General features: G+C 43.9%; 1 protein-coding gene across 1 annotated transcript in view; it reads right to left on the bottom strand.

Annotated features, from left to right (window-relative positions):
• Nucleotides 1-23,692, bottom strand: part of LOC143996626 (maternal DNA replication licensing factor mcm6) — a 270,522-nt gene extending 246,830 nt beyond the window's left edge. Inside the window, exons 1-4 of the mRNA XM_077491792.1 lie at nucleotides 23,592-23,692; nucleotides 14,289-14,435; nucleotides 8,303-8,413; nucleotides 7,615-7,864 (exon numbers count right to left, since the gene is read on the bottom strand). Of these exons, the coding sequence (XP_077347918.1) occupies nucleotides 7,615-7,864; nucleotides 8,303-8,413; nucleotides 14,289-14,435; nucleotides 23,592-23,692 (609 nt within the window). The remainder of the gene's footprint in view (nucleotides 1-7,614; nucleotides 7,865-8,302; nucleotides 8,414-14,288; nucleotides 14,436-23,591) is intronic.
• Between the last annotated feature and the right edge of the window lie 1,421 nt (nucleotides 23,693-25,113).

Here is a 25,113-nt window from a genome sequence, read left to right as displayed (position 1 = left end):
CCCAAGCTCCCCAGAACCTATTCGACATGCCAGGTGAGACGTTGCCATGCTGTGCTGAGTCTGTTGTGCCTGGAAGCCAAGAGCCACACTGGCTCTGCACTCCTTTCAGGTTTGCGTTCACAGGCAGATCAGTGGCTAACACCCCTCAATTTGACAGTTGGTAAAGTGGTGTGCGACAACGGTGCCAATCTGCTTAGCGCATTGAAACAGGGCAAAATTACACACGTGCCATGCATGGCACACGTCTTAAACTTGGTCGTGCAGCGATTCGTTGTCCAATACCCTGGGGTCCAGGACATCTTGTGGCAGGCAAGGAAAAAATTCTGCCCATTTCAGAAGATCTTACACGGCCATGGCTCGCCTTGCTGACATTCACCGGCGACACATCTGCCGGTCAGACGTCTTATTTGCGATTGTCTGACGCGATGGAACTCAACCTTCTATATGCTTGATAACTGCATGTTTCTGCTGGAGCAGCCTAACGACTACCTATACGAACTCGGCAGCAGAACAGGTTCTGGGGAGCTTGGTTTTTTTCACTGTGCCAGTGGCTGCTCATGCGCGAAGCATGCAGACTTCTGTGGTCATTTGATGAGATCACTGGTCAGTCGCAGCCATGGCGCCATCAGTGACATGGTACCTTATGCCTTCTTTATGGAGCATGCATTGCATCGTGTCATTGATCAAGCCGTGGAGGAGGAGCAGGAAGATGAGGAAGTCGCAATGCTGGATGAATTCCCGGGGGGGGCTACTCTATTTGAGACAAGTCAACAACAGGAGTCTGAAGAGGAGTCAGAGGAGGATGGTGCCGGGGCGGATGAGGAGGAGCAAGAAGAGCATGTTTTAAACCTTTCTGGGATCCTTGTTGTGCGTGGATGGGGAGAGAACGAGGAGGACGACATTTTCCTGGATGATGAGCAGGAGCCAGGCCACCACACCGCTTCCAGTTTAGTGCAAATGGGGGCCTTCATGCTCCAGTGTTTTAACAGGGACTCCCATATAAAAAGCATAGGGGTTAACGACCAGTATTGGGTGGAAACGTACTTAGACCCCCGGTACAAACACAAAATGGCAGAAATGTTACCACCGTCAGAGGGCTGTCAGAATGCAGCACATCCAGGCCTTGCTTTCGAGAAATGCTGCATTCTGCTTTTGCGTGCGCTGGCAGAGGAGCAATTCCCACTCCCAGAGAAAGAGTTGCGGGTACCAATCCAACAGCGCCTGCAAGAAGAGGGCAGTTTGAAGATGTGTTGGTGACTTCTGATACAAGGTCATTCTTTCAGCCGACCCATCGACAGGTCTCATCCGCATCCAGCATCTGGGAACGCCTAGACCGTCAGGTGTCCAACTACATCGGGTTAATGGCCGATGTGGACGCTCTGAGGAGTGATGAACCCCTGGACTACTGGGTGGGCAGGCTTGATCTCTGGCCAGAGCTTGCCCAATTTGCAATGGAACTGTTGGCTTGCCCCTCGTCCAGTGTCCTGAGCCTCAAGCCTACTCTGTTGTCAGTTGCTCAGTTAAGCTTCCATGGAACAACAGGTTCCAGCAAGGCCTATGAGTGAGTCTAACTGCCTGCAATAGTAAAATGGTGGCCTCCAACATGCTCACCAACTGGATCAGAGTTCTGGATTATGACTTGAGTCTGATAACTGCAGCTTGCTTCAGCTTAGACTGGGCCAGATGCTCTGTGTCACTCCACTGACTGGATCCGGTCTTTCACTACCCCGACAAGCATCTCCGAACCTCATCAATCCAATCACCAGTTCTTAGGCTCCGTCAAGTCACCTCGCAAACAGTCCAGTTTGCAGTCCGCGGTGACTTTCTGTGTCCGAGAATCCTCCTCACCAGTTCCACACAGGCAGGCAGCGTGGTCCCAAGAGACCAAATATGGCCGCGGCAGTCCCTTTTATACCCTACCCGGCATGCACTGCATATCAGAGTGTTCATGGGTAGGTCACACAGACTCCTGGGTAACAAAAGTCAACCTCTTAGCAAAACAAACAGTACTTCCTATGAAAGTCTTTGTGCTTATAATCACCATATCTTGTGCGCAACCAGATTTTGTCAGTAGATGGCTCCAAACACTGAGCCATCTCAATGTCCACAGATTTAACATTGACATATACACAACCACGTTAATAAATGAATATGTCCCCACTACAAATGCTTATGGGCCTCTGTTCAGGCTGATAAAGGTTTGAGGAGTTAATGTCACTGACTAGTGAGAATGCAGGCTAGGGAAAAAGTTCATCCAAACCCCAAGCATGCTGTAGACATAAGAGATAGCTTAGCCATTGCACACCCCACCAAGCCCGAGTGGTTATCAGGTAAAATCAGCCTCAATGAGATTCATCCAGGCCACCCCCCCTCCCCAAACAGGTTTCATCCTGCTTTTGGGGTTAATCATTGGGGGGGGGGGAGGCCAATGTCTGCTGGTGGCAGGGGAACATCATCAGCCACCTCAATATTGGTGTAAGTAAACCACTCCAGGCATCACCCTGATCCGATACCATTTAGAGAGAGGACAGTCAGCTCTCTTGTAAAACTGGAGCTGCTAACCAGCCACTTGGGTTATTGCAAGCAGCGGGAGGTGCCAGTAATTCTAGCACTAGACATCCGCTGTACATCTAAAGTGGTAACCTTTAAAAGCATTGCCTATGGATAGTAAAATGTACATTGTTTAACCACTTCAGCCCCGGACCAATTTTCAGCCTAAGGACCAGAGGTCTTTTTACAATTTCGCACTGCACTGCTTTAATTGGTAATTGCGCGGTCATGCAATGTTGTACCCAAACGAAATTTGTGTCCCTTTCTTCCCACAAATAGAGCTTTCCATTGATGGTATTTGATTGCCTCTGCGATTTTTATTTTTTTGCGATATAAATGGAAAAAAAAAACAATATATATATATATATATATATATATATATATATATATTTTTTTTTTTACTTTTTGTTATAAGAAAAATCGAATAAACTCAATTTTAGTCATACATTTAGGGCAAAATTTATTCAGCCACATGTCTTTAGTAAAAAAAAAAAATGTCAATAAGCGTATATTTATTGGTTTGCGCAAAAGTTATAGCGTCTACAAACTAGAGTACATTTTCTGGAATTTACACAGCATTTCATTTATGACTGCCCATCTCATTTCTTGAGGTGCTAAAATGGCAGGGCAGTACAACCCCCCCCCCAAATGACCCCATTTTGGAAAGTAGACCCCCCAAGGAAATTGCTGAGGGGCATGTTGAGCCCATTGAATATATATATATATTTTTTTTTGTCCCAAGTGATTGAATGACACAAAAAAATAAAAGTTTACAAAAAGTTGTCACTAAATGATATATTGCTCACACATGCCATAGTTCTATGTGGAATTGTACCCCAAAATATATTCTGCTGCTTCTCCTGAGTACGGGGATACCATATATGTGGGACTTTTTGGGAGTCTAGCCGCGTACGGCACCTCGAAAACCAATCACTGCCTTCAGGATTTCTAAGGGTGCAAATTTTTGATTTCACTCCTCACTACCTGTCACAGTTTTGAAGGCCATAAAATGCCAAAATAAACACAAACCCCCCCCCAAATGACCCCATTTTGGATAGTAGACACCCCAAGCTATTTACCGAGAGGCATGTTGAGTCCATGAAATATTTTATATTTTGCCTCAAGTTGCAGGAATATTAAAATTTTGGGCATAAGTCAAATTACACCCCAAAATAAATTCTGCTGCTTCTCCCAAGTACGGGGATACCACATTTATCGCAGGGATCAGACCTGACTCTGCGATCGCTGCAGTTATGTGTTTAGTGTTTTGTAAGTGACAGTGATCGATCGATACTGCACTTGGGTGGGCTGGGCGGAGGGGCAAAACGCAGGTGCTAGCAGGTATCTGTTCTGATCCTGCTAACAATGAGTTTTTTTGGAACCCTAAACTGCTGGGGACGCTAGTATAGATCTGATCAGATCAGATATTGATCTGTTCAGATTCTATACCACTACGGGAGGTTTATGCTTTGCGTGTGGGTGTTAGCGGTACTGGCACTAACCTAGCGCTGCCTGGGGCGACGCAGACCCTGACCCTAAAACCTAATTGATATCACCCGCCGGGTGGTCAGGGGGTTAAACCTTTATTGGGTAATAAATGGTGGGTGCCCTGATGCTATAAAAAGCAAACTAACCAGAGTCACCCGTAACACTTATACAGTGATCACTGGTGAAAGGGTTAACTAGGGGCAATCAGGGGGTTCAAATTTTTATTAGGTAGTTTATGGGGGTCCCTGGTGCTATATAAAAACCTGACGGGGAACCTAAAATAACCAACTGGCTAACCAGCATCACCAGTGACACTTATACTGTGATTGCCGGTGAAAGGGTTAACTAGGGGAAATCAGGGGGTTAAAACCATTATTGGGTAGTATATCGGGGTACCTAGGGCTATAAAAACCTGGTGATGAACCTAAAAAAATAACTAGCTACCTAGCGACACTAATGCAGCGATCAGAAAAACGATCGCCTAGTGACACTGGCAAAAGGGGGGGGGGGGGGAAGGGTTAACTCTAGGGGCAATCAGGGGGTTAAGCCTTTATTGGGGGGGTCGTAGGGGGCTACCCTGGACCTAACACTAACTGGCCTGACAGTTTTTACTGTCACAACTGACACTGAATGCAGTGATCAGTAAATAAATGATCACTGCAATCAGTGACACTGTGACTGGGAGGGGGAGGGTTTGTGTGCCTACTTGTTAGTGTAGTGTTTGGTGCACTTACTTTCAGTGTTCTCCTCGTAGTCCGGTCAAAAAGACCTCCCCGAGGAGAATGACATCACTTCCTCCCTGCCTGTGTTTACTATACACAGCGGAAGGAAGCTTCTCATTCGCCAGGAGCGATCGAGAGGGGGTGGCCAGAAACCAACGGCCATCCCCTCATCCCGGATCGCTCCTGAAGCGAAACGGACTGCCGCATCCAGCGGGAGGGGGTCCGATCGGACCCCCCACCCGCTGGAAGGCAAGCACGTACATGTACGTGCTTGTGCCTGTACATGCCATTCTGATGACGTACATTGGCATGCGGCGGTCCTTAACTGGTTAAAAAAAAAAAAAAAACCCACACAAGAGAGACACACACACAAACTGCCACAAGCAACCCTGCAAAAGCCTAATTCCCCACACGAAAAACATTTATATGGACAGCTAGCACCAAATACCTCTTTTTGCTACACCAAAAATGGCCCACAGTCTCTGCCTACAAAAATGCTTTTACAAGGATCCGAAAGTCAGTGTTGAATAAAAAAAAAAAACAAAGTGCTAGTTGATTTGTGGAATTTTAGTTCTACAAGCAAGTTTGTGTTGGAGGTAGAAGAAAGGAGTGTGTATATACTGAATGTATATAGATTGAGTCCCTGAAGACTTCTGTTGATTAATGGGGGATTCGGGCATGGATGGGGAAGGGTTAATAAACACCCATTTAAAGGCAAAAACACCCCAAAACAAAGCTGCAAGGACTGCTTTTGGTCTTAAATGAATAGGGTGGGAGATAACCAGCATTCACCAACGGCTCCTATGGGGGTAGTGCTACAATTGCTTTGCTTATACCAGTAATTTTACTGTTATAAGAAACCATTTTTAAAAAGTTGATTCATTTCGTATTGTTGCAATTAGATGTGATTGGCCCAGTCTGTACCATGAAATCACTGACCAATCGCAGCTAGCAACACAAATGTACACAATGAATGGCAAGAAAGGAAGCCACCTTTTGTTTACAATTGTCATGTGATCTGCTGTGATCAGTCACAGCGACCACATGGTACCTGCAGCAGGCTGGTGCACTGTTCAGACATTGGCTGGGTCCAGTAAACACAGCCAATGACAGATCACACTGCAGCATTGCCCATGGAGGGTGAATTCCAGGGCGACATCACAGGACATCCACCCAGAATGACAAAAGGTCTCACCTGTCATTTTACCATAGGTCAGGCAGAGCTGGTTAAACCAGGCATGTCCAAAGTCAGATTTCAGACAGCCCGCCTGGTAATTTTGACATGTATATCTTTTGTGACCCCCCCCCCCCCCCCAACAAATCCCCAAGCGCTGGGGGCCACAAAAAAGATATACATGCTTCCTGCCTTGGAGGGGACAGGACAAGTGCTGTACATACGGGAGTATTTCCTGTTTACACAGCGGCCTCTGTAAAAGGAACTCCCGTCTCCTACGCTGTCATTGGACAGCTGTTCTGGCCATCATAGGAAGCGGGACTATTAAAGAGGCCGCCGAGAAAACAGGAGTTTCTCCTGTATCTGTTGGCACTCGACCTGCCCCCTCTGAGGCTACAGATCGGCATGAATCAGGCTGTGTTGATGCAATCAAGCCTTTGCTTTTATGGGGCAGTCTGGAATGTCTTTAGCATATCTGAAAGAAGAGATCAGGCAAACTTGAAAAGGACCATAGCTGAAAATATGATTGATGAATGTCCTGCTACAGAAGATCAAAAGGCATTGAAGATTGACCAGGATAAATAGACATGTACAATGGTGTCCCAAGAGGCCAATACAGTAGAATGGACAGTAATATAATGTATTGAGGAGGACTGCCACATAAATGTGATTTGTCAAAAGTCTAGATGGGATGGCAATGGGGTTGGGTCTGGATGGCATCATTGAAGTATAAAGGACTGAACGAGTTAGAGAGCTTTCTTTCCATCCTTTTTGTTCTTGCCTTGTGCCTGAGCCACGTGGTTCTCTCCACCGCTTTGAGCCTCATGGCCATCTCTTTTGCCATACCGAGCCCAGCTGATGAAACATTATCTTGAGAAAAGCATTGTGATAAGCATCTTTGATATTGTAATTTCTTTTCGTATTTTCATGTTAGTGTTTACCTATTTTCTTGTGAAATGAATAAGACTTTGTTTTATTAAGCAGTGTGCATGGTTTCATAGCTAACCTTGTATTTTAGGGAGATCAACAATAACATGTGATCAGAGTTTTAATAGACAAGGTAATACATAGGTGCAATAGATAAAATCTTAATTTTTTTTCCTAAAACTTCCCTCTTAAAGTGAAAATGCGTGTTATACGCCGATAAATACAGTATATCCAAATAACACGCCCAAGCTCATCTCTTCATCACACACAGCCACAAAGGCAGGGGAATTCTTGTTGGGCAGTGTATTAGTGCTTGGACCAAATTTAATGGTTCAAAGTATGCCAGGCAAAATGGTCGGCCTCACGCATGTTTACATCAAATCTTGCCCTCTTTGAAAAAATACATACATACATACATAATTGGTTTCAGCCGATTCCTATGCTTACTTCAAGAGATGGAATGGAAATGCCTCCACAACTGAGGCCTGGCCCCTCCTCTCGCTAGCAGAATACCACACACCCACAATTTTGACAACAGTACCCAAGTCCCTGAGCTGAAGAATACTATCTGTAATTAGACATGGATATTGTAGGAGGTTTGTATTGAATGTCAGAATGGTAAAATTGCTGACATTAAAAATACCATTTTTAAATTTTCAGTCGCTCAAAACAAAAAATGTTTACTGAAGCGAATTCTGACCAATTAATATGGGGTATTGCACTACTCATTGCATTTTTTAGTAGACATCCTACCTTCTGGAAGTCCACAAAACGAGACTTATTGGTATCCAGCGTAAACCTTTGCCTGTTTGCACAGACTGGATTTTTGCAGATAGTTGGCTGTGTGTACTTGAACTGTTGCTCCACATCTTTGACTACAGATTGGCAGTCCATACAAAGGAATGTTCCACTGACAAGTTCAGGGTGTACAGGATGAGTCCTCACCACTTGCCCAGTAATGCGTAGTAATGTCCCAATTTTTAAAGAACTGAGTTCACGTACCCTACAAGAAATACATAAGCACATTTTTTAAGAAAGGGTGTGAACAATTTAAAGACCATATAAAAGTTTTAAAAGATGTTTGATTATGTTCACAAATGGACTCAGTACTTGGATTATTTTGAACATACAACCTGTACACATGCACGAGTCATTTTTTGCATAGTTGGTTTGGACATAAGACCTCAAAAGTTAATAAAAAAAAAAAAAAAAAAAAAAAAACACAAACAAACACAAACAAACACACACACACACACAATTCCACGTGCACAGCACTTAAATCCACATTTAGTCATGCATTTAATTTGGTTATTTACAGATAAAAGTGTGTATACATTGTTAGTGCAGCTGAAAAGCAAGGAGGAGTTATTCTTCTGAAGTAGGAAGCCAACCAGGGGTCAATTTTATCCCAATGTGCATAATGAATGGCAAAACTACTTACTTTTGTCGGGCAGGGAAGTCTGAAAACGCAACATAGAACTCCTTATTTGCTGGAGTATTGCCCAGTTGTCGGACAAAATTACGGACAGCTCGACAAAGGTGGGGATATACTCTAAAAGAAACAGGGATACAGTGTTCAATTGACCTAAATGGTTATATTTTTCACCATATAGTTTACAGATTTCAACCGATGTATAAAGTAAATAGTGGAAAACAGGCAATATGAATTCATTACTGATCCACCCTTCTGCTGATCTATCCTGCCTGACAGACTATGCCAGTAGTGGGGGTAGATTTCTCCCATCAGGGTCCAGAAGTTTAGACTGACATCTTACCCAATAAGGAGTCAGTGAGACATTTCTCAATCTCCAGCCACGGATTGGAAAAATGTCTCGCTGCTTGCGATTAGCGCTGTGCAGTGCCGACTTCCTGGCGAGCTCTACACGTGTGGGTGTGCACACACCTGAGCGCATCCCTATTACAAGATGTAAATAATCAGTTCCAATCTGCAATGAGTAAAACCTAGTACACACTAGTAGAGATGGGCCAAACACCACTCAACTGTTCCCCTGTCCCCCCGCCAGCAGAATTCCCGAACTGGGTAAAAGTTCTAACACAAACCTCATTGAGGTTTATGGGTGCAGAAAATAGGAACAATCAAGAGTGCCTATTTTGAAGGCTTCTTTGCAAGTAATTGGTCATAAAAGGGGTTTGGGGGAATGGGTACTTCCCTGGGGGACATGCATTAATGCAAACTTTTTTTTTTTTCCCCAGGAGCAGTGATTTTGATGGAAAACAAAAAAAACAAAAAAACAAACCCTCCTTTAAATATAGTGCCTGGGGGGTCCCCTTAGTCTACATGTAAAGTGGTGCATCTGTATAATGCATAGAACATATATAAAAGAAAAACAAAAAACGGCATGATGTTCCTCCTCCAAGTCTCTCTCTCTGCCCATGTGTACCAAGCTTTAGTAAATTAATTTAATTCCAAGATAGATGAAATAGGCCCCACCTTAAGATTCTCCTGTGCAGCAGTGCCAACACTAAGAAACCATGTTACTTACTCACATAAAAAGGCATGGGTATTGGTAAAGAGTGCTTTGGTGCCTAAAAAAAACCACACACTTTGTAAACATCCCAAAACAAAATGTCCAATGATGAATGTGCAGGTAAACATTGGTTAAAAAGGTCACACTGCTTTATAAAATATGCACCCAATAACTACTTTTACTGACAGGCCCCATGGCAGCATATGTGGGCGTTAGCCCCATCTCCATAACTACCCTATAGGACACCTCTCCCATAAATCTTTGCTCTGGGCTACCAGCCATGTTTCTTTTTTGTCCTCTATAGGACCAAGTCGTTAGTTCTCCTAACTGAAGACAACTCTCCTGTGATCAGGATCGGCCAAAGCAACACGGGGTCACATCCCTCTGATAAGCCTTGACTGTTAAGCAGGGTATGGTGTATATATGCACAGTAGTGCTGAAGAGCTGGAAGCCTGGCCATCAGCAGGCGAGTGCGCACAGGCCTGATTGCCTAGTTGTGAGCAGGCGGCAATTATCTGCTATAAAGTCCAGTGTGTATATGGGATTCCCTTGGCTTAAGCGATCATAGGTGGAGGGGCACGATGGACATCGCTTTCCATGGCAGCAGTGTTTGTATATGTTGTATTGGTTTTTACCTTTGATCCTGCATTTCCCTTCCTTTCCTGTTGGTATCCCTGTGCATGGCGGATGGTTCCTTCTGCGCTCCAGCCACCTCTCTTCCGGGTCCCGGCGTATGCTCTGTGCCTGCACAGTCCCGGAACGAAAACAAGGCCTGGCTCGCACATGAGTGTCTCGAGCCTGGCGCTGCCATGAAGTCACGTGGCGCCACTTTTAAACCTGGGGAAATCCTGCAGAGTCTCAGGAACGATCATGGGCATGTGTAGAAACTTCCCCAGGCATCTGTAGTGGCTACCTCAGGTAGGTACTGGCTTTCAGGGGAATAATCCCTACATGATCCTTTGTTTTCCCACCTGCAGTAATCTACCGTGGATAACCTGGACCATTCACTGCCTCCCGAAGCAGGTTTGAATGTGGGACTATCCCAGCGTTCTGCCTGCTGAGGGGAGGGTTTGGTAGAGAGAAGGGGGGGGGGGTTGTACAGGGCATGAAAAAAAAAAAAAAAAAAGAAGAAGTATTTGTTTTCCCCTCTTTTCTTTCCCACAGCCCTTACAGGTCTGATTCACAGCACAGTTCCCGCAGAAAGGGCAGGGTCTAAAAAAAAAAAAATCCCACCACTGGCACTCTCTCTCTAGAACCAGGCACCACAGATCTAAGTTCAGACACCCTAGTAAAGAGCCACACCACCCCCCCCCACCCCAGCAAGGGGCCGGAGAAATAATGTTGAGGGTGTAGGGCCCTGGTCCCTGCCAGCAAGTCTCTGTTACCACTGTTTCTCCAAAGCATCTGATGGGGGGGGGGGGCTTTCAGACCAGCATCTCGAATCATTGGTTAAATGAGTCGTGAGAGAATCCCTGCAAGGGAGAGAGGCTAGCAAGCCTTGTGAGCCCACTACCGGATCCAGTGGGAGAGGGGCAAGCCCACTAGACATGGGAAATCTTCCCAGCCAAGCCACCCATTCGTTCCTCCCTCAGATAGCAAATCAGAAGTAGAGGATCGATGAGAGCTGTAAGGGAAGTTCTGAATTGGGAGGCTCCTGTAACTTCTCCTTTGCAGCAGAGGAAATTCTTTAAGCAGCTCAATAAGGAGCGTCAATATTTTCCCATTCCTCACTGAAGTAGGTGACATTATCTCTGACGAATGTGGCAAAATGGACAAGAGTTCCCTGCAGTCTAAAATGCTGAAGCTGTATCCCGTCAGGGAGGAAGAGGTACATCTTGAGTCAGCTCAAGTCATCAGTGGACGCAGCACTGATAAGACTAGTTAGGTATGCGACTCTTCCTCTGGAAGACGCGGTCTCCTTCAAAGATCCCTTGGAAAGGCATATCGATGTTGATATGAAGTGGATTTTCCCAACAGTGGGCATGGCCTTCAAGCCGGTCCTGGCCTTAGCATCTAAAGCCTTGGAATCTTGGTTGGACAGCGTTGACAGGACCCACGGAAGGTATCTCCAGTGAAGTGGCCAGAAGCTTTCCTATTCAGGAAATGAGGCTGGAATCTGCCTTTCTGGCAGAGGCTTCCATTGATGTCATCCACCTGGTGGCGGTCACAGCCCCTTGTGCCTTATGGCTCCATCCGTGGTTGGCGGATCCGGCTTCAAAGCAAGTTTGGTGTTGAATTCCCTTTGAGGACACATCCCTTTTCGGCAACAAACTTGATAGCGACATAACCTGTGCCAAGGGTGGTAAATCAAGTTTTCTCCCTCAGGATCGGTGCTTACAGACTTACTTTTCTGACAGAATACCAATCGAGCAAGAGGCGCACAGTTGCAGGCCTGGCTGGAAGGTTATAAGATCCTGGAAAGCCAAGCAGTCTTCATTTAAGAAACCCACAAAGGATGCCTTTTCCGGCATCCGGGATTCCACTAAGTCTTTGAGATTGGACCCACTTAGGCATGCCAGGTGGGGGCTCATCTTCTCTGCTTTCCGTATGTCTGGGCAGCCTCAATCCAGGAATTCTGGACCATCAAAACAGTCTCCAACAGCACCCCCAGGTATAGATTCATTCCTACGACTCTTCCATGTTCAGAAAAAAAAAAAAAAAAAAAAAAAAAAAAAAAGATTCTATTAGCCCATTTATATTCCCCTCTGTTCATGGTACAGAAAAACAGCATGTGGAGACTGGTCATAGATTTGACCCATCTCAACCACTTCATCCGAAAAGAAAAATTCAAGATGGAGTCTACTTAAGATCCAGCAGTCGGTCCATCCAGGAGACTGGTTGGTGTCAATCGATCTGAAAGGCGCTTACTTCCATGTTCAGGTGGCAGCGGACTTTCAACAATTTCATCGCTTTGCCTTAGGCAAACGGCACTTAAAAATTCACCTGTCTTCCCTTTCACGTCTCCAGAAGTCAACCTCGTGGTATCCCTGTGCAACTGCAAGTTGGAACCTGAAGTAGTACTTGACCAAGACCCTCAGGAGCATGGGTTAGATGCTCTCACGGTCCAGTGGAGGTTCCAAAAGGCTTACGCCTTTCCTCCGGTGCTGGTGATACTCCAGTTTCTCCGGAGGCTCAGAATGGAGAAGGTAGAAGTCATAGCGGTAATTCCTTTCTGGCCCAACAGGCCATGGTTTCCTCTCAACACTCCTCAGTTATGGGACCTCAATTCCCCGATTCTCTGCCACTCAGGCCGGACCTACTATCTCAGGGCACAACTCTGCACCCCTGTCCTTCTCACCTGCATCTCAGGGTTTGGTTCTTGAGAGGGGAAGGCTCTAGGTTGTTCAGAAGAGGCCATTCCGATCCTCAATGCCAGAAGGAAAAGCACCAACAGGGTCTATGTCCATATATGGACCAGGTTCACAGACCACATGTCTTCCAGACCTAACCCTTCTAATGCTCAGGCAGTCCAGGACATTCTTAGCTTCCTACAATAAGGTCTAGACCTGTCCCTAGCAGTGAACTCACTTTGGGTACAAGTATCAGCCATCTCGGCATGCACAGGAGTTTCATGAACCAATCACTCCCTTTTTCGCCAGTTCTCTACAGAGGTGCCATCAGGCTTAGGCCTCAGAGGAAACCAAGGTTCCCCAAGTGGGACCTCCCTCTTGTTCTGGATTTTCTTTCTAAGCTCAGATCAGATCCCAACAAGCCTCTCTCAGTGAAAGATCTTACACTCAAGACCACCTTCCTGGTGGCTGTTACTTCAGCAAAAAGTGTCCGAAATCAGAAACCTTTTCTAACTTTTTCCAGACAGAGCAGTGTTACATAGTTAGTAAAGTTGAATAAAGACACCAGTGCATAAAGTTCCACATGAGTGAGTGTGGTTGCGTGTCTACAATTGTCCCTATCCTTGTACATTGTGTCTCATTAGGATGCTCACCTATTATATTTTTTAAGGTACCCATATAGCACTGTCTAATTACGCAGCTTTCCCTACCAGCATGGCTTTGGAGTGTTGATTCCCATGCTGGGGTCAAACCCTAAAGTGACCACAATTTTCCATGACAATCAAGAAATTGTGCTTTCTACCTTTAGATCAATGGAAATTCAAGATGTCTATCCCCTTGATGTGGGGCACAATACCTGGAAGTCACAGCTCCCTTTAGACAATCAGATTTTCTTTTCATCCTTCTCCACACAAAAAAAAAAAAAATACAAAAAAGGAATGCGGGCTTCAGTTAGATTCATTGCTGCATGGATTGTACAGACCATTCAATTGGCTTGGCTCCTCCAGAAACAGTGACAGCACACTCAGCTCGGAGTATCTCAACCTCTTGGGCAGCTTCTCATTATGGCACTCCCAAAATATTCTGTAGAACGGCTTTCTGGTTTTCTAGCAACACATTTGTTTCTCACTACTGTGTTGAACCAGCTGCCTTATCAGCCGTTTGGTTTGCAAGTACTGTTGGTTGATGGTGTTAAATAATATTGGTTTCTTTGCTCAGCATTTGCCCATCCAGGTGTGTATGGCAAGTTATTTCCCACACGTATGCTGCCATGGAGCCTGTCAGGAAAACGGAAAATGTCCTATCAAATACTTACCATAATTTTTCTTTCCCGATAGGCTCCATGGTAGCAGGAGTCCCCTCCCAATGCCTGGAGTAGGCTAGTTATGGAACACGGCTGGTAGCCCAGAGCAAAGATTTATGGGTGTCCTTTAAGGTAGGTATGGAGGTGGTGCTAACGCACACGTATGCTGCCATGGAGCCTACCAGGAAAGGAGAAATTACAGTATTTTGATTACATTTTTTTCCAATTTTTTCCCCTCTGTGCCCACCCTAGATATCTTCTGCAGAACATGCAATGTGTTAGTCAGCAGAGAAAGTTTGTGAGTTATCGTTAAACATCTATGCGTATTACCAAAGCTCAATTTACCTGTAATATTCTTCTTGTATTGTGGTTGCAAGCTGTTGATTGTAATACTCAATGTCAGTAAAATTTATCACTAAAGTATTTCTTTCTGGTCTAATCAACTCTTCCGCTGCAGACACATACAAATTGTTTCCATCTTTTCCTTTGTATCTGTAGGGGGGGGGGGGGGAATAAAATAAAAAATGTATACAATTTTATATCTAAAGCAAAAACTTCTTCCTGAGGCGCTTCAATTTTTATGCAAATACTGTATGTACATGTCTCTTTAATACCATAAAATAGTTAAATATACATGTCAACTAAATTTAGCTTCCACAGATATGCACATACATCCTGTGCAATACTAATGGATGTGGGTGTATTCAGGATTAGGGATGGGCGAACTGTTCAGCCCAAACTTTGGTTTGGTTGGATGTTCGGGCGAACACCAAATAATATGTGGCGTTTAGGGCAAATTCGAAAGCCACCAGAACACCGTTAAAGTCTATGGGACACCAACATGAAAAATCAAAAGTGCTCATTTTAAAAGACTCATTATGCATGTTATCATAAAAAGTGTTTGGGGACCCGGATCCTGCCCCAGGGAACATGTATCAATGCAAATTTATATAATTTTTTTTTTTTTTTTTTTTAACGTCCATTTTTGGGAGTGAAACAAAAATGAAATATTGCTTTAAATATCATGCCTGGGGAGGGTGTCTATATTATGCCTGTAAAGTGGCACATCTTTCCCGTGTTTAGAACAGTACCACAGCAAAATTGTATTTCTGAAGGAGAAAGTAATTTAAAACCGATTGCGGCTGTAATTAATGGTCAGGTCTCAGCAATATAGATAAAATTCATTGGGGGAAAATAAACAAAAAAAAACAAAAAAAAAAAAACACACACACACGGGGTCCCCCCGCCCCCAATCCATTACCAGGCCCTTTGAGTCCGGTATGAACATTAAACTTTGCGTGGGGGTCCCCCCAAAATCCAAAACGAGGGGAAAAAAAAAAAAAAAAAACACGAGTGCCCCCGAACCGTACCAGGCCACATGCCCTCAACATGGAGAGGGTGCTTTGGAGTAGCCCCCAAAGCACCTTGGCCCCATCCCCACAATCCTTTCCCAGTGGTTGTGGGGGTATGCGGGGGCTTATCGGAATCTGGAAGCTCATCAGCGCCATGATAGAAGATAATGAATGGACATCCTTGGACAATTTTATTTTTTATCTTTTAATAAAGGACTTGTCCCAAGCCATCTCATCTTTTGACACTTTTTTTGTGAAATGGTAGGGGTACAATGTACCCCATTACCAATTCATATGGGGGGCGGGATCTGGGGGTCTCCTTGTTAAAGGGGGCTTCCAGTTTCCGATAAGCCCCTGCATACCCCCACAACCCCCGGGCAAGCGTTATAGGGACAAGGTGCATTGGGGGGCTACGCCAAAGCACCCTCCCCACATTGAGGGCATGTGCCCTGGTACAGTTCGGGGGAGGGACGTTCTCTCATCTCCCCCTCTTTTCCTGCAGGTGCCAGGTTGCATGCTCAGATAAGGGTCTGGTATGGATTTTTGGGGTGACCTCTACGCCATAAAAAAATAAAAATAAAATAATTGGTGCAGGGTTCCCCTTAATTTCCATATCAGATCTGGTATGGATCTTGGGGGGACCCCATGCAATCTTTTTTTAATTTCTGTTTTGGGGTTCCCCTTAATATTCATACCAGACCCAAACGGCCTGATAATGGACTGCCCCCCCCCCCCCCCCCATGTCTATTTTATTTTATTTTTGTTTTTATTTTTTTCAATGAGTTTTATCCATATTACTGAGACCCAACAATTCATTACAGCCGTGATCAGTTTTAAATGATAATTTTTCCTTTAGAAAAGTCATTTTGCTGCAATACTGTTCTAAACACGGGAAAAATGCAACACTTTAAAGGCATACTATAGACAACCCCCAAGCACGATGTTTAAAGGAATATTTCATTTTTATTGTTTCACTTTAACCACTTAAGGACCGCCGTATTGCCATTATACGTCATCACAATGGCACAGGCAGGCACAAGCACGTAGATGTACGTGCCTGCCTTCCAGCGGGTGGGGGGTCCGATCGGACCCCCTCCCGCTGGATACGGCGGTCCCTTTCGCTGCCGGAGTGATATGCGATGAGGGGATGGCCGTTGGTTTCTGGCTATCCCCTCTCGATCGCTCCTGGCCAGTGACGAACTTCCTCCCCTGTGAAAATGTAAACACAGGAGGAGGAAGTGATGTCACACTCCTCGTGGCGGTCTTTTTGACCGGACAGCGAGGAGTGAAGACATACAAGTAAGTGCACCAACAGTCCACTGACACATAGGCACACATTTCACCCCAGTCACCCCCCCGATCGGCCCCTCCGCCCCCCCCCCCAGTCACAGTGTCACTAATGCAGTGTTCATTTATTTATTGATCACTACATTTAGTGCCAGTTGTGACTGTAAAAAAAGTGTCAGGGCAGCTAGTGTTAGGCCCCTTTAGGTCCAGGGTAGCCCCCTACCCCCCCTAATAAAGGTTTAACCCCTTGATTGCCCTCCCAGTTAACCCTTTCACCCCCTTTTACCAGTGTCACTAAGTGATCGTTTTTCTGATCGCTGCAATAGTGTCACTGGTCCCGCTAGGAAGCTAGTTTTTTTTTTAGGTTCCACGCCAGGTTTTTATAGCGTTAGGTACCCCAATATATAACCTAATAAAGGTTTTAACCCCTTGATTGCCCCTAGAGTTAACCCTTTCACCAGCGATCGCTGCATACGTGTCACTGGTGACGCTGGTAAGCCAGTTAGTTATTTCGTTATTTAGGTTACCCGTCAGGTTTTTATAAAGCTTCAGGTACCCCCATATAAATACCCAATAAAGGTTTTAACCCCTGATTGCCCTTAGTTAACCCTTTCACCAGTGATCACCGTATAAGTGTTACGGGTGACGCTGGTTAGGTAGTTAGCTTTTTATAGCATCAGGGCACCCGCCATTTATTGCCTAATAAAGGTTTAACCCCCTGATCACCCGGCGGGTGATATAAATTTGGTTTTAGGGTCAGAAAGGGTTTGCGTCGCCCCAGGCAGTGCTAGGTTAGTGCCAGTACCACTAACACCCACGCGCAAAGCATACACCTCCCTTAGTGGTATAGTATCCGAACAGATCAATATCTGATCTATACTAGCGTGCCCAGCAATTTAGGGTTCTAAAAAAACGCATTGTTAGCAGGATCAATTCAGATACCCGCTAGCACCTGCGTTTTGCCCCTCTGCCCAGCCCAGCCCACCCAAGTGCAGTATCGATCGATCACTGTCACTTACAAAACACAACACACATAACTGCAGCGTTCGCAGAGTCAGGCCTGATCCCTGCGATCGCTAACAGTTTTTTTTGTAGCATTTTATACAGTCGCTGACAGGCTAGGTGCTTTTTTACCTGTGAGTCTCACTACTGTACCCCTAAAATTAGAGCCCAAAATGGCAAAGCGAAGGTACACTAGTGAAGAGGCCTACACGTTTCTGAGCATGACAGATAGTGAAGAGGAAGACACTGATCTGTCAGATTCAGGCTCAGAATAGGAACCTGTAGAGGACAGCGCCTCCATGTCAGATAGCTCTGACGACGAAGAAGAGCTCCCTGCTAACGTCAGGCGTACCCGACCCCGATTTTCTGATGTTGTTGAGGTGCAGGAACCGCAAGTCCCTCGTATGGAGTATAGAGCCAGTACTAGCGCCGCTCATCCTTTTGGTGAACTGGCAAGCACCAGCGGCCTAGTACACCCTGGACGTACATCCAGCACTGCAGTATCACGTGGTGACGTGGCGAGTCCCATAAGTGCAGTTCAAGCTGGCGAGGTGGCAAGCACAAGTAGTGTCCCGCTGCCACCAAGAAGACGAAGACAGGCCCGTCGTTCCCATAGTGCCCTTCCTGCAGAATTCGCCAATCCTGATTGGGTGCCCACCACTTCTGCAGCACCAGTACTTCCCCCATTCACTGCCCAACCCGGTATTCAGGTGGATACAGATGATTTTACGCCACTCGATTTTTATTCTCTGTATTTCACGGAAGATCTCTATAGATCTATTGTGGACCAAACCAATTTATATGCTGGTCAACACAACGCCGCTAATCCCCAGTTGCCGTCTCTTGCCAGAGATTGGAAACCAGTTACGGTTTCCGAATTTAAGACCTTTCTGGGCCTTTCCCTCAACATGGGCACACAAATTCATGAGGATGCGGGCTTATTGGTCCACGCATCCGGCTGACCACATGCCCGTGTTCTCTAACTCCATGTCCAGGAAACGATACGAGCAGATCTTGCGGTTCATGCACTTCAGTGACAATGAACTTTGTCGTCCACGTGGAGACCCTGAATACGATCGGCTCTACAAAATTCGGCCCCTCATAAACCACTTCAACCAACGTTTTGCAGACTTGTTTACTCCCCAAAAAGTTGTCTGCGTTGATGAGTCCCTGGTTAAGTTTACTGGTCGCTTGTCATTCAAACAGTACATTCCCAACAAGCGTACCAGATACGGGGTCAAGCTCTATAAGTGCTGTGACAGGGCCACAGGCTATGCATGGAGCTTTATGGTTTATGAGGATAAAGATAGTTACGTAGAGCCGGAGAACTGCCCTGATTACATAGGAAGCACTGGCAAGATAGTGTGGAAATTGGTGTCACCCTTATTCGGAAAGGGGTACCACTTGTATGTGGACAACTATTACACCAGCGTGCCACTGTTTAGTCATTTATTTGATCATCAGATTGGAGCATGTGGCACCGTGCGACCTAATCGCCGGGGCTTTCCCCAGCGGCTTGTAGATTCCCGTCTTAGGCTGGGGGAGAGAGCCTGCTATCGGTGTAATAATTTGCTCGCTATGACGTGGAGGGATAATAAGAATGTTTTCGTTCTTACCTCCCTTCATGCAGACACGACGGTCCAAATTTCTACGGCGACTGGTATTGTGGAGAAACCCCTCTGTGTCCACGAATATAACAAAAATATGGGAGGGGTGGACCTCAATGACCAGATGTTGGCGCCGTATCTAGCTTCCCGTAAGGCCAGACGCTGGTACAAAAAAAGTGTCTGCCTACTTATTTCAATTGGCTTTGCTGAATGCTTTTGTGCTATACAAAACTTCAGACGGGACTTTAACCTTTCTTTTCTTCCAAAGGGAGGTTGTCACAGAGCTTCTGTATCCAGAGGGTTCTGCACCTCACCATTCCCAACCAAATGCAGTAAGCCGGCTGCATGAGAGGCATTATTCTTATGTCCTCCCGAGTACCCCTACCCAACGAACCCCCCAAAAAAGATGTCGTGTCTGTACCAAGCGTGGATTTAGGCGTGACACCCATTCTTATTGTCCACGCTGTCCTGGCAATCCTGGTCTTTGTCAGGGTGAGTGTTTTGAACGCTACCACACACCACGTCTCCCAAGATGCCATCGCATTTTGAGAGACCCGAACCGTTACAGTTAAAAAAAAAAAAAAGTGTATAAAAAAAAAAAAAAAAAAAAAAAAAAAAAAAAAAAAAAAAAAAAAAAACCAAAAAAATATAAAATATAAAAACCAAAAATAGTTGTCGTTTTATTGTTCTCTCTCTCTTCTCTCTAATTTTTTATACTTTACTGTTTACTGTGTTATTGTTAACCATTTTTCATGTTTTCAGGTACGCCATTCAGCTGCAAGGTGGATTTATTTATCTTGACAGCAACAGCGTTTGCTCCCACGATACATAAAGCCGCGACTCCAGTGCTGTAGGAGGTGATTTCACCACCACAGTTAAAAAAGAGCATATATGCCGAAGCATGGGGGCATAAGGGGTGGAGGAGCGATTTTGCTCCTAATGCCGCGTACATACGGTCAAAATTCCGATGGAGGGCTTGCCCGTGGAAAAGTTTGAACGTATGTACGCGGCATAACTTTTTTGCGGGAGGATGCCCCCATGCTTCGGCATATATAAATGGTGCATGTATGTCCATCATTAGAAGTGGGTGGATGAAGGGAGGTATTCTAATGGTGGGCATACCCACCGATCAATCTCTTTTTTTTCGTTCAGACAACATGACTCTCAGTAAATAGCTTGGGGTGTCTACTTTCCAAAATGGGGTAATTTGGGGGGGGGTTTGTGCCATTTTGGCATTTTATGGCCTTCGAAACTGTAATAGGTAGTGAGGAGTGAAATAAAAAATTTTCGCCCTTAGAAATCCAGAAGGTGGCGATTGGTTTTTGGGGCCCCGTACGCAGCTAGGCTCCCAAAAGTCCGACACATGTGGTATCCCCGTACTCAGGAGAAGCAGCAAAATGTATTTTGGGGTGCAATTCCACATATAACCATGGCATGTGTGAGCAATATATAATTTAGTGACAACTTTTTGTAAAAAAAAAAAATATATTTTTATTTTTTGTCATTATTCAATCCCTTGGAACAAAAATAAATAAATATTCAATGGTCTCAACATGCCCCTCAGCAAATAGCTTGGGGTGTCTACTTTCCAAAATGGCGTCATTTGGGGGGGTTTTGTGCCATCTTGGCATTTTATGGCCGTCAAAACTGTGATAGGTAGTGAGGAGTAAAATAAAAAAATTATGCCCTTAGAAATCCTGAAGGCGGTGCTTGGATTTCGGGGTCCCGTACGCGGCTAGGCTCCAAAAAAGTCCCACATATGTGGTATCCCTGTACTCAGGAGAAGCAGCAGAATGTATTTTGGGATGTCATTTCACATATGCCCATAGCATGTGTGAGCAATATATCATTTAGTGACAACTTTGTGCAAAAAAAAAAAAAAAGTTTGTAATATTCCCGCAACTTGTGGCAAAATATAAAATATTCCATGGACTCAACATGCCTCTCAGTAAATATCTTGGGGTGTCTACTTTCCAAAATGGGGTCATTTTGGGGGGTTTTGTGCTATTTTGGCATTTTATGGCCTTCGAAACTGTGATAGGTAGTGAGGGGTGAAATCAAAAATTTGCACCCTTAGAAATCCTGAAGGTGGTGATTGGATTTTGGGGTGCCGTACGCGACTAGACTCCCAAAAAGTCCCACACATGTGGTATCCCAATACTCGGGAGAAGTAGCTGAATATATTTTGGGGTGCAATTCCACATATAACCATGGCATGTGTGAGCAATATATCATTTAGTGACAACTTTTTGTAAAAAAAATTATTTTTTTTATTTTTTGTCATTATTCAATCCCTTGGGACAAAAAAAATAAATATTCAATGGGCTCAACATACCCATCAGCAGTTTCCTTGGGGTGTTTACTTTCCAAAATGGGGTCATTTGGGGGGGGGGGGTTTGTACTGCCCTGCCATTTTAGCACCTTAAGAAATGAGATAGGCAGTCATAAATTAAAAGCTGTGTAAATTCCAGAAAGTGTACTCTAGTTTGTAGACGCTATAACTTTTGCGCAAACCAAAAAATTTACGCTTATTGACATTTTTTTTACTAAAGACATGTGGCTGAATAAATTTTGCCCTCAATGTATGACAAAAATTTAGTTTATTCGATTTTTCTTATAAACAAAAAGAAGAAAATATTTTTTTTTTCAAAATTTTCGCTCTTTTTCCATTTATATCGCAAAAAATAAGAATCGCAGAGGCAATCAAATACCATCAAAAGAAAGCTCTATTTGTGGGAAGAAAAGGGCGCAAATTTCGTTTGGGTGCAATATTGCATGACTGCGCAATTACCAGTTAAAGCAGCGCAGTGCGAAATTGTAAAAAGACCTCTGGTCCTTAAGGTGTTTATTGGTCCGGGGCTGAAGTGGTTAAGCATTAGCGTAAAAATATCACTGCTCCCGGGAAAAAAACTTCCATTTAAAAAAAATGTTTTTGCAAACCCAAACACTTTATGACAATAACTTGCATATAAGCCTTTAAAATTAGATTTTTTTTTATTTTTCTTGTTCGTGTCCCATAGACTAAACGGCGTTTGTGTGTTTTTCCAATTTTGTTGCCTGTTCAGATGTTCTGGTGCAAACCTAACACGGGGGGGGGGGGGGGGGGTTGTTTGTGTTCGGCTCATCCTTATTCAGGATGCTAAAAAGTGTACCAAGCATATACAGTACCTTGGCAATATATAAAATTGGGCATGGTGCCAAGCCAGCAACCTCTGTTTACACCTGTAAGCCTGGTATTAAACTAAACTAATAAATCTAAAAACTTGAAATATCTTCTTAAATCTATTAAACGTATACAGATTCCCATATAGTGGGACAGTGCCTAAAAGAAAAACGTATCTTCATCTGCCCCTGAAATCATACACGTCTCTTCCAGGGTATAGGTATTGTTTTTTTTTCTCTCATAACATTCTGGAGTATATTGTGATTATTTGCAAAGCATTGAATGTATCCTTTTAAAAGCGATGGCAAAAGTCACCTAAAATGACTGAAAACTGATATCATTTGTGCTGTTAATTGCATGCAAACACATCAACATTGGACGTAGTCCACTTTTTCTTTTTAAGAATGAAACATGCTCAAAATTAAAAACACCCCACCCCATGCAACAAATACTACAAGCAGCAACTTTTCTGTGAGAACAGTCCCAATACATTATTATAGGGTTATATTGAAATTAGAAGCTGATCGGTTACTATGCATAGCTGCACCAGATTATGTGTGCATCAGTTTTAGTAAATCTCCTCCACAGTCTGCTGCTTGACTGACCATACACCATACAATCCGATTTGTACAAACTTCTTTAGATCTACCAAAACTGTGTATTAGAGGAACAAACCTAAATAATTTATACAATACAAGTCAGAAAGGCCCTTTAGCTACATAGTTGACACTAAAAAGTTTAGATCTTATAGTCAGTCCAATGCATACAAAAGGCAGAAGCTCCAATAAAATTAAATCAATCAGCTCTAGTTAGTTTTATATAGTCCAAAATAAATAAATAAAGGGGGGGGGGGGTAAAAAAAAGTCAGGCATTAAAATCGAATTGAGAGTTATCACATCACACAGAAGAAGATTTTAGGCAAAGCACTAAGAGAATACTATACATACCTAGGGCAAGAGAGATTTTGAAGTCTTAATTCTAAGTTTATGACTCCTGTGCCTGCATTTTCGGCTGCCAACTATTATATAGAATTTTTCATCAGACATGGTACATTTACATTTAGACACATACATAGTTATGTGCCTGCTTTCTTTTAATGCAATGTGTCTTTTGAGAATTTGAGTGTTTTGCACTGTTACTGGTCAACCAACTTGACATTGCTCTAGTATGGTTTGTTAAAAATAATCACTCTAGGCAGAAAAACACTTGAGCTCATTTCCTGAATTATACAACTTACTCTTCCAAGAACTCCAAAAAGAGTTTTTGACACTTATCAGACAACTCATCTTTCTTATGCTGGCCTGCTGTTTCAGTTGCTGCTGGGTCACCTAATTCCATGATTTCAGACTACAAAAAAAAGCACACTAGGAATGCTTCATGCAGGCTCACTCAAGTTTAAGTTTTAGTACTTAGGGTACCTGCCTAGGTCAATTACCAATTATTGTAATTTAACTCATTAGTGGCAGACTAGTTTTTTTCAGACTGGAGTAAAAAAAAAGCTTAAGCAGGAGAGATGCAGTTGAACATTGCTACAAATCCAGTTTTATTCTATGGGAGAGTGAGTCTGTTCTGATTGCTTGATGTGAGCAATAGCTCTGCCTTTGCTTTAAGCTAAATATTTGTAAATTAGCTCATCAGAATGATGGAAATTAACAAATGTACACACACAGGTAGATTTATGGAAATAAAAAGGGCACAGCGAAAAAAGGCTCAATGTGTAATTTTGTTAAGCCCTGCCCTTGCACTTGATATTGAACAGCTTTTCAGCTGACTTGATCTTGGCATATCTGTCACTTCTGATGTGATATTTAGAATATGCAGGAAGCTTCTTACCACCAGAAGGATATAAAAAAAAAAAGCTTAAAAATGTTCAGGCAACTTTACCAGTTAAACAATAATGTATACTATTCCAATAAAATTAGACAGTTAGGGAAAATAGCATCCTAGAAGGAATCTAATGTATAACTGGTCAATAAATATAGAATTTTGCAAGGCTTTCTGTACCCTAAAACCTGTTTAATAATGGCATGTTTAATTGGAGACATGCAATTTTATCACTTGGAGTGAGTGAAAAACGGAAAATTGTTTCATACTTACCGTAATTTTCCTTTCCTGGTGCCTATCCATGGCAGCATACCAGTGATAGCTTCGCCCCAGAGTCCTCCCCTCAGGATAGTTACTAGCTTATAAAAAGGAAACCCATATCCCCCTAGCATTCTCCAATTATATCAAATACCTATGTATGCTGCCATGGATAGGCACCAGGAAAGGAAAATTACGGTAAGTATGAAACAATTTTCAGTTTTCCTGGTGCCTCCATGGCAGCATACCAGTGATACAATGAATACAGTGATACAATGAATAGCTAAAACTAGGGTGGGTAATTCTTCAAAGGAAAACTTTATTTAAGGCAATGCCAGGGATGACTCAATAGTCCTTCTACCAAATTCCACCAAAGTTAGTGCCCCTGGGTCAATTCTGAACGTATTTGGAGACGTCCATGTGGCTGCCTTGCAGATAGTCTCTAAAGATACGCATGTCCTTGCCGCCCAGCTCTAGTGGAAGGAGCTCTGACTGCCAGCAGATCCAACCCTCTTGCTCTATACACCTTTTGAATTAATTTGCAGATTCCAGAGGCGATAGTCCTAGATGTGGCTTCTTTCCCTTTATTCCTACCCCATGGTATTATTAATAGCCTATTCGAGGACCTAAAGGGACTCGTGACCTGTAAGTAGCGTGTTAAAACTTTTGAAATGTCC

This window comes from Lithobates pipiens, unplaced genomic scaffold (assembly GCF_037356315.1).
Source record: "Lithobates pipiens isolate NorthernLeopardFrog02 unplaced genomic scaffold, aLitPip1_a1.2 Scaffold_19, whole genome shotgun sequence".
Taxonomy (NCBI): domain Eukaryota; kingdom Metazoa; phylum Chordata; class Amphibia; order Anura; family Ranidae; genus Lithobates; species Lithobates pipiens.
Note: the sequence above shows the minus strand (reverse complement) of the source record. Positions and strands in the feature narration are given on the sequence as shown.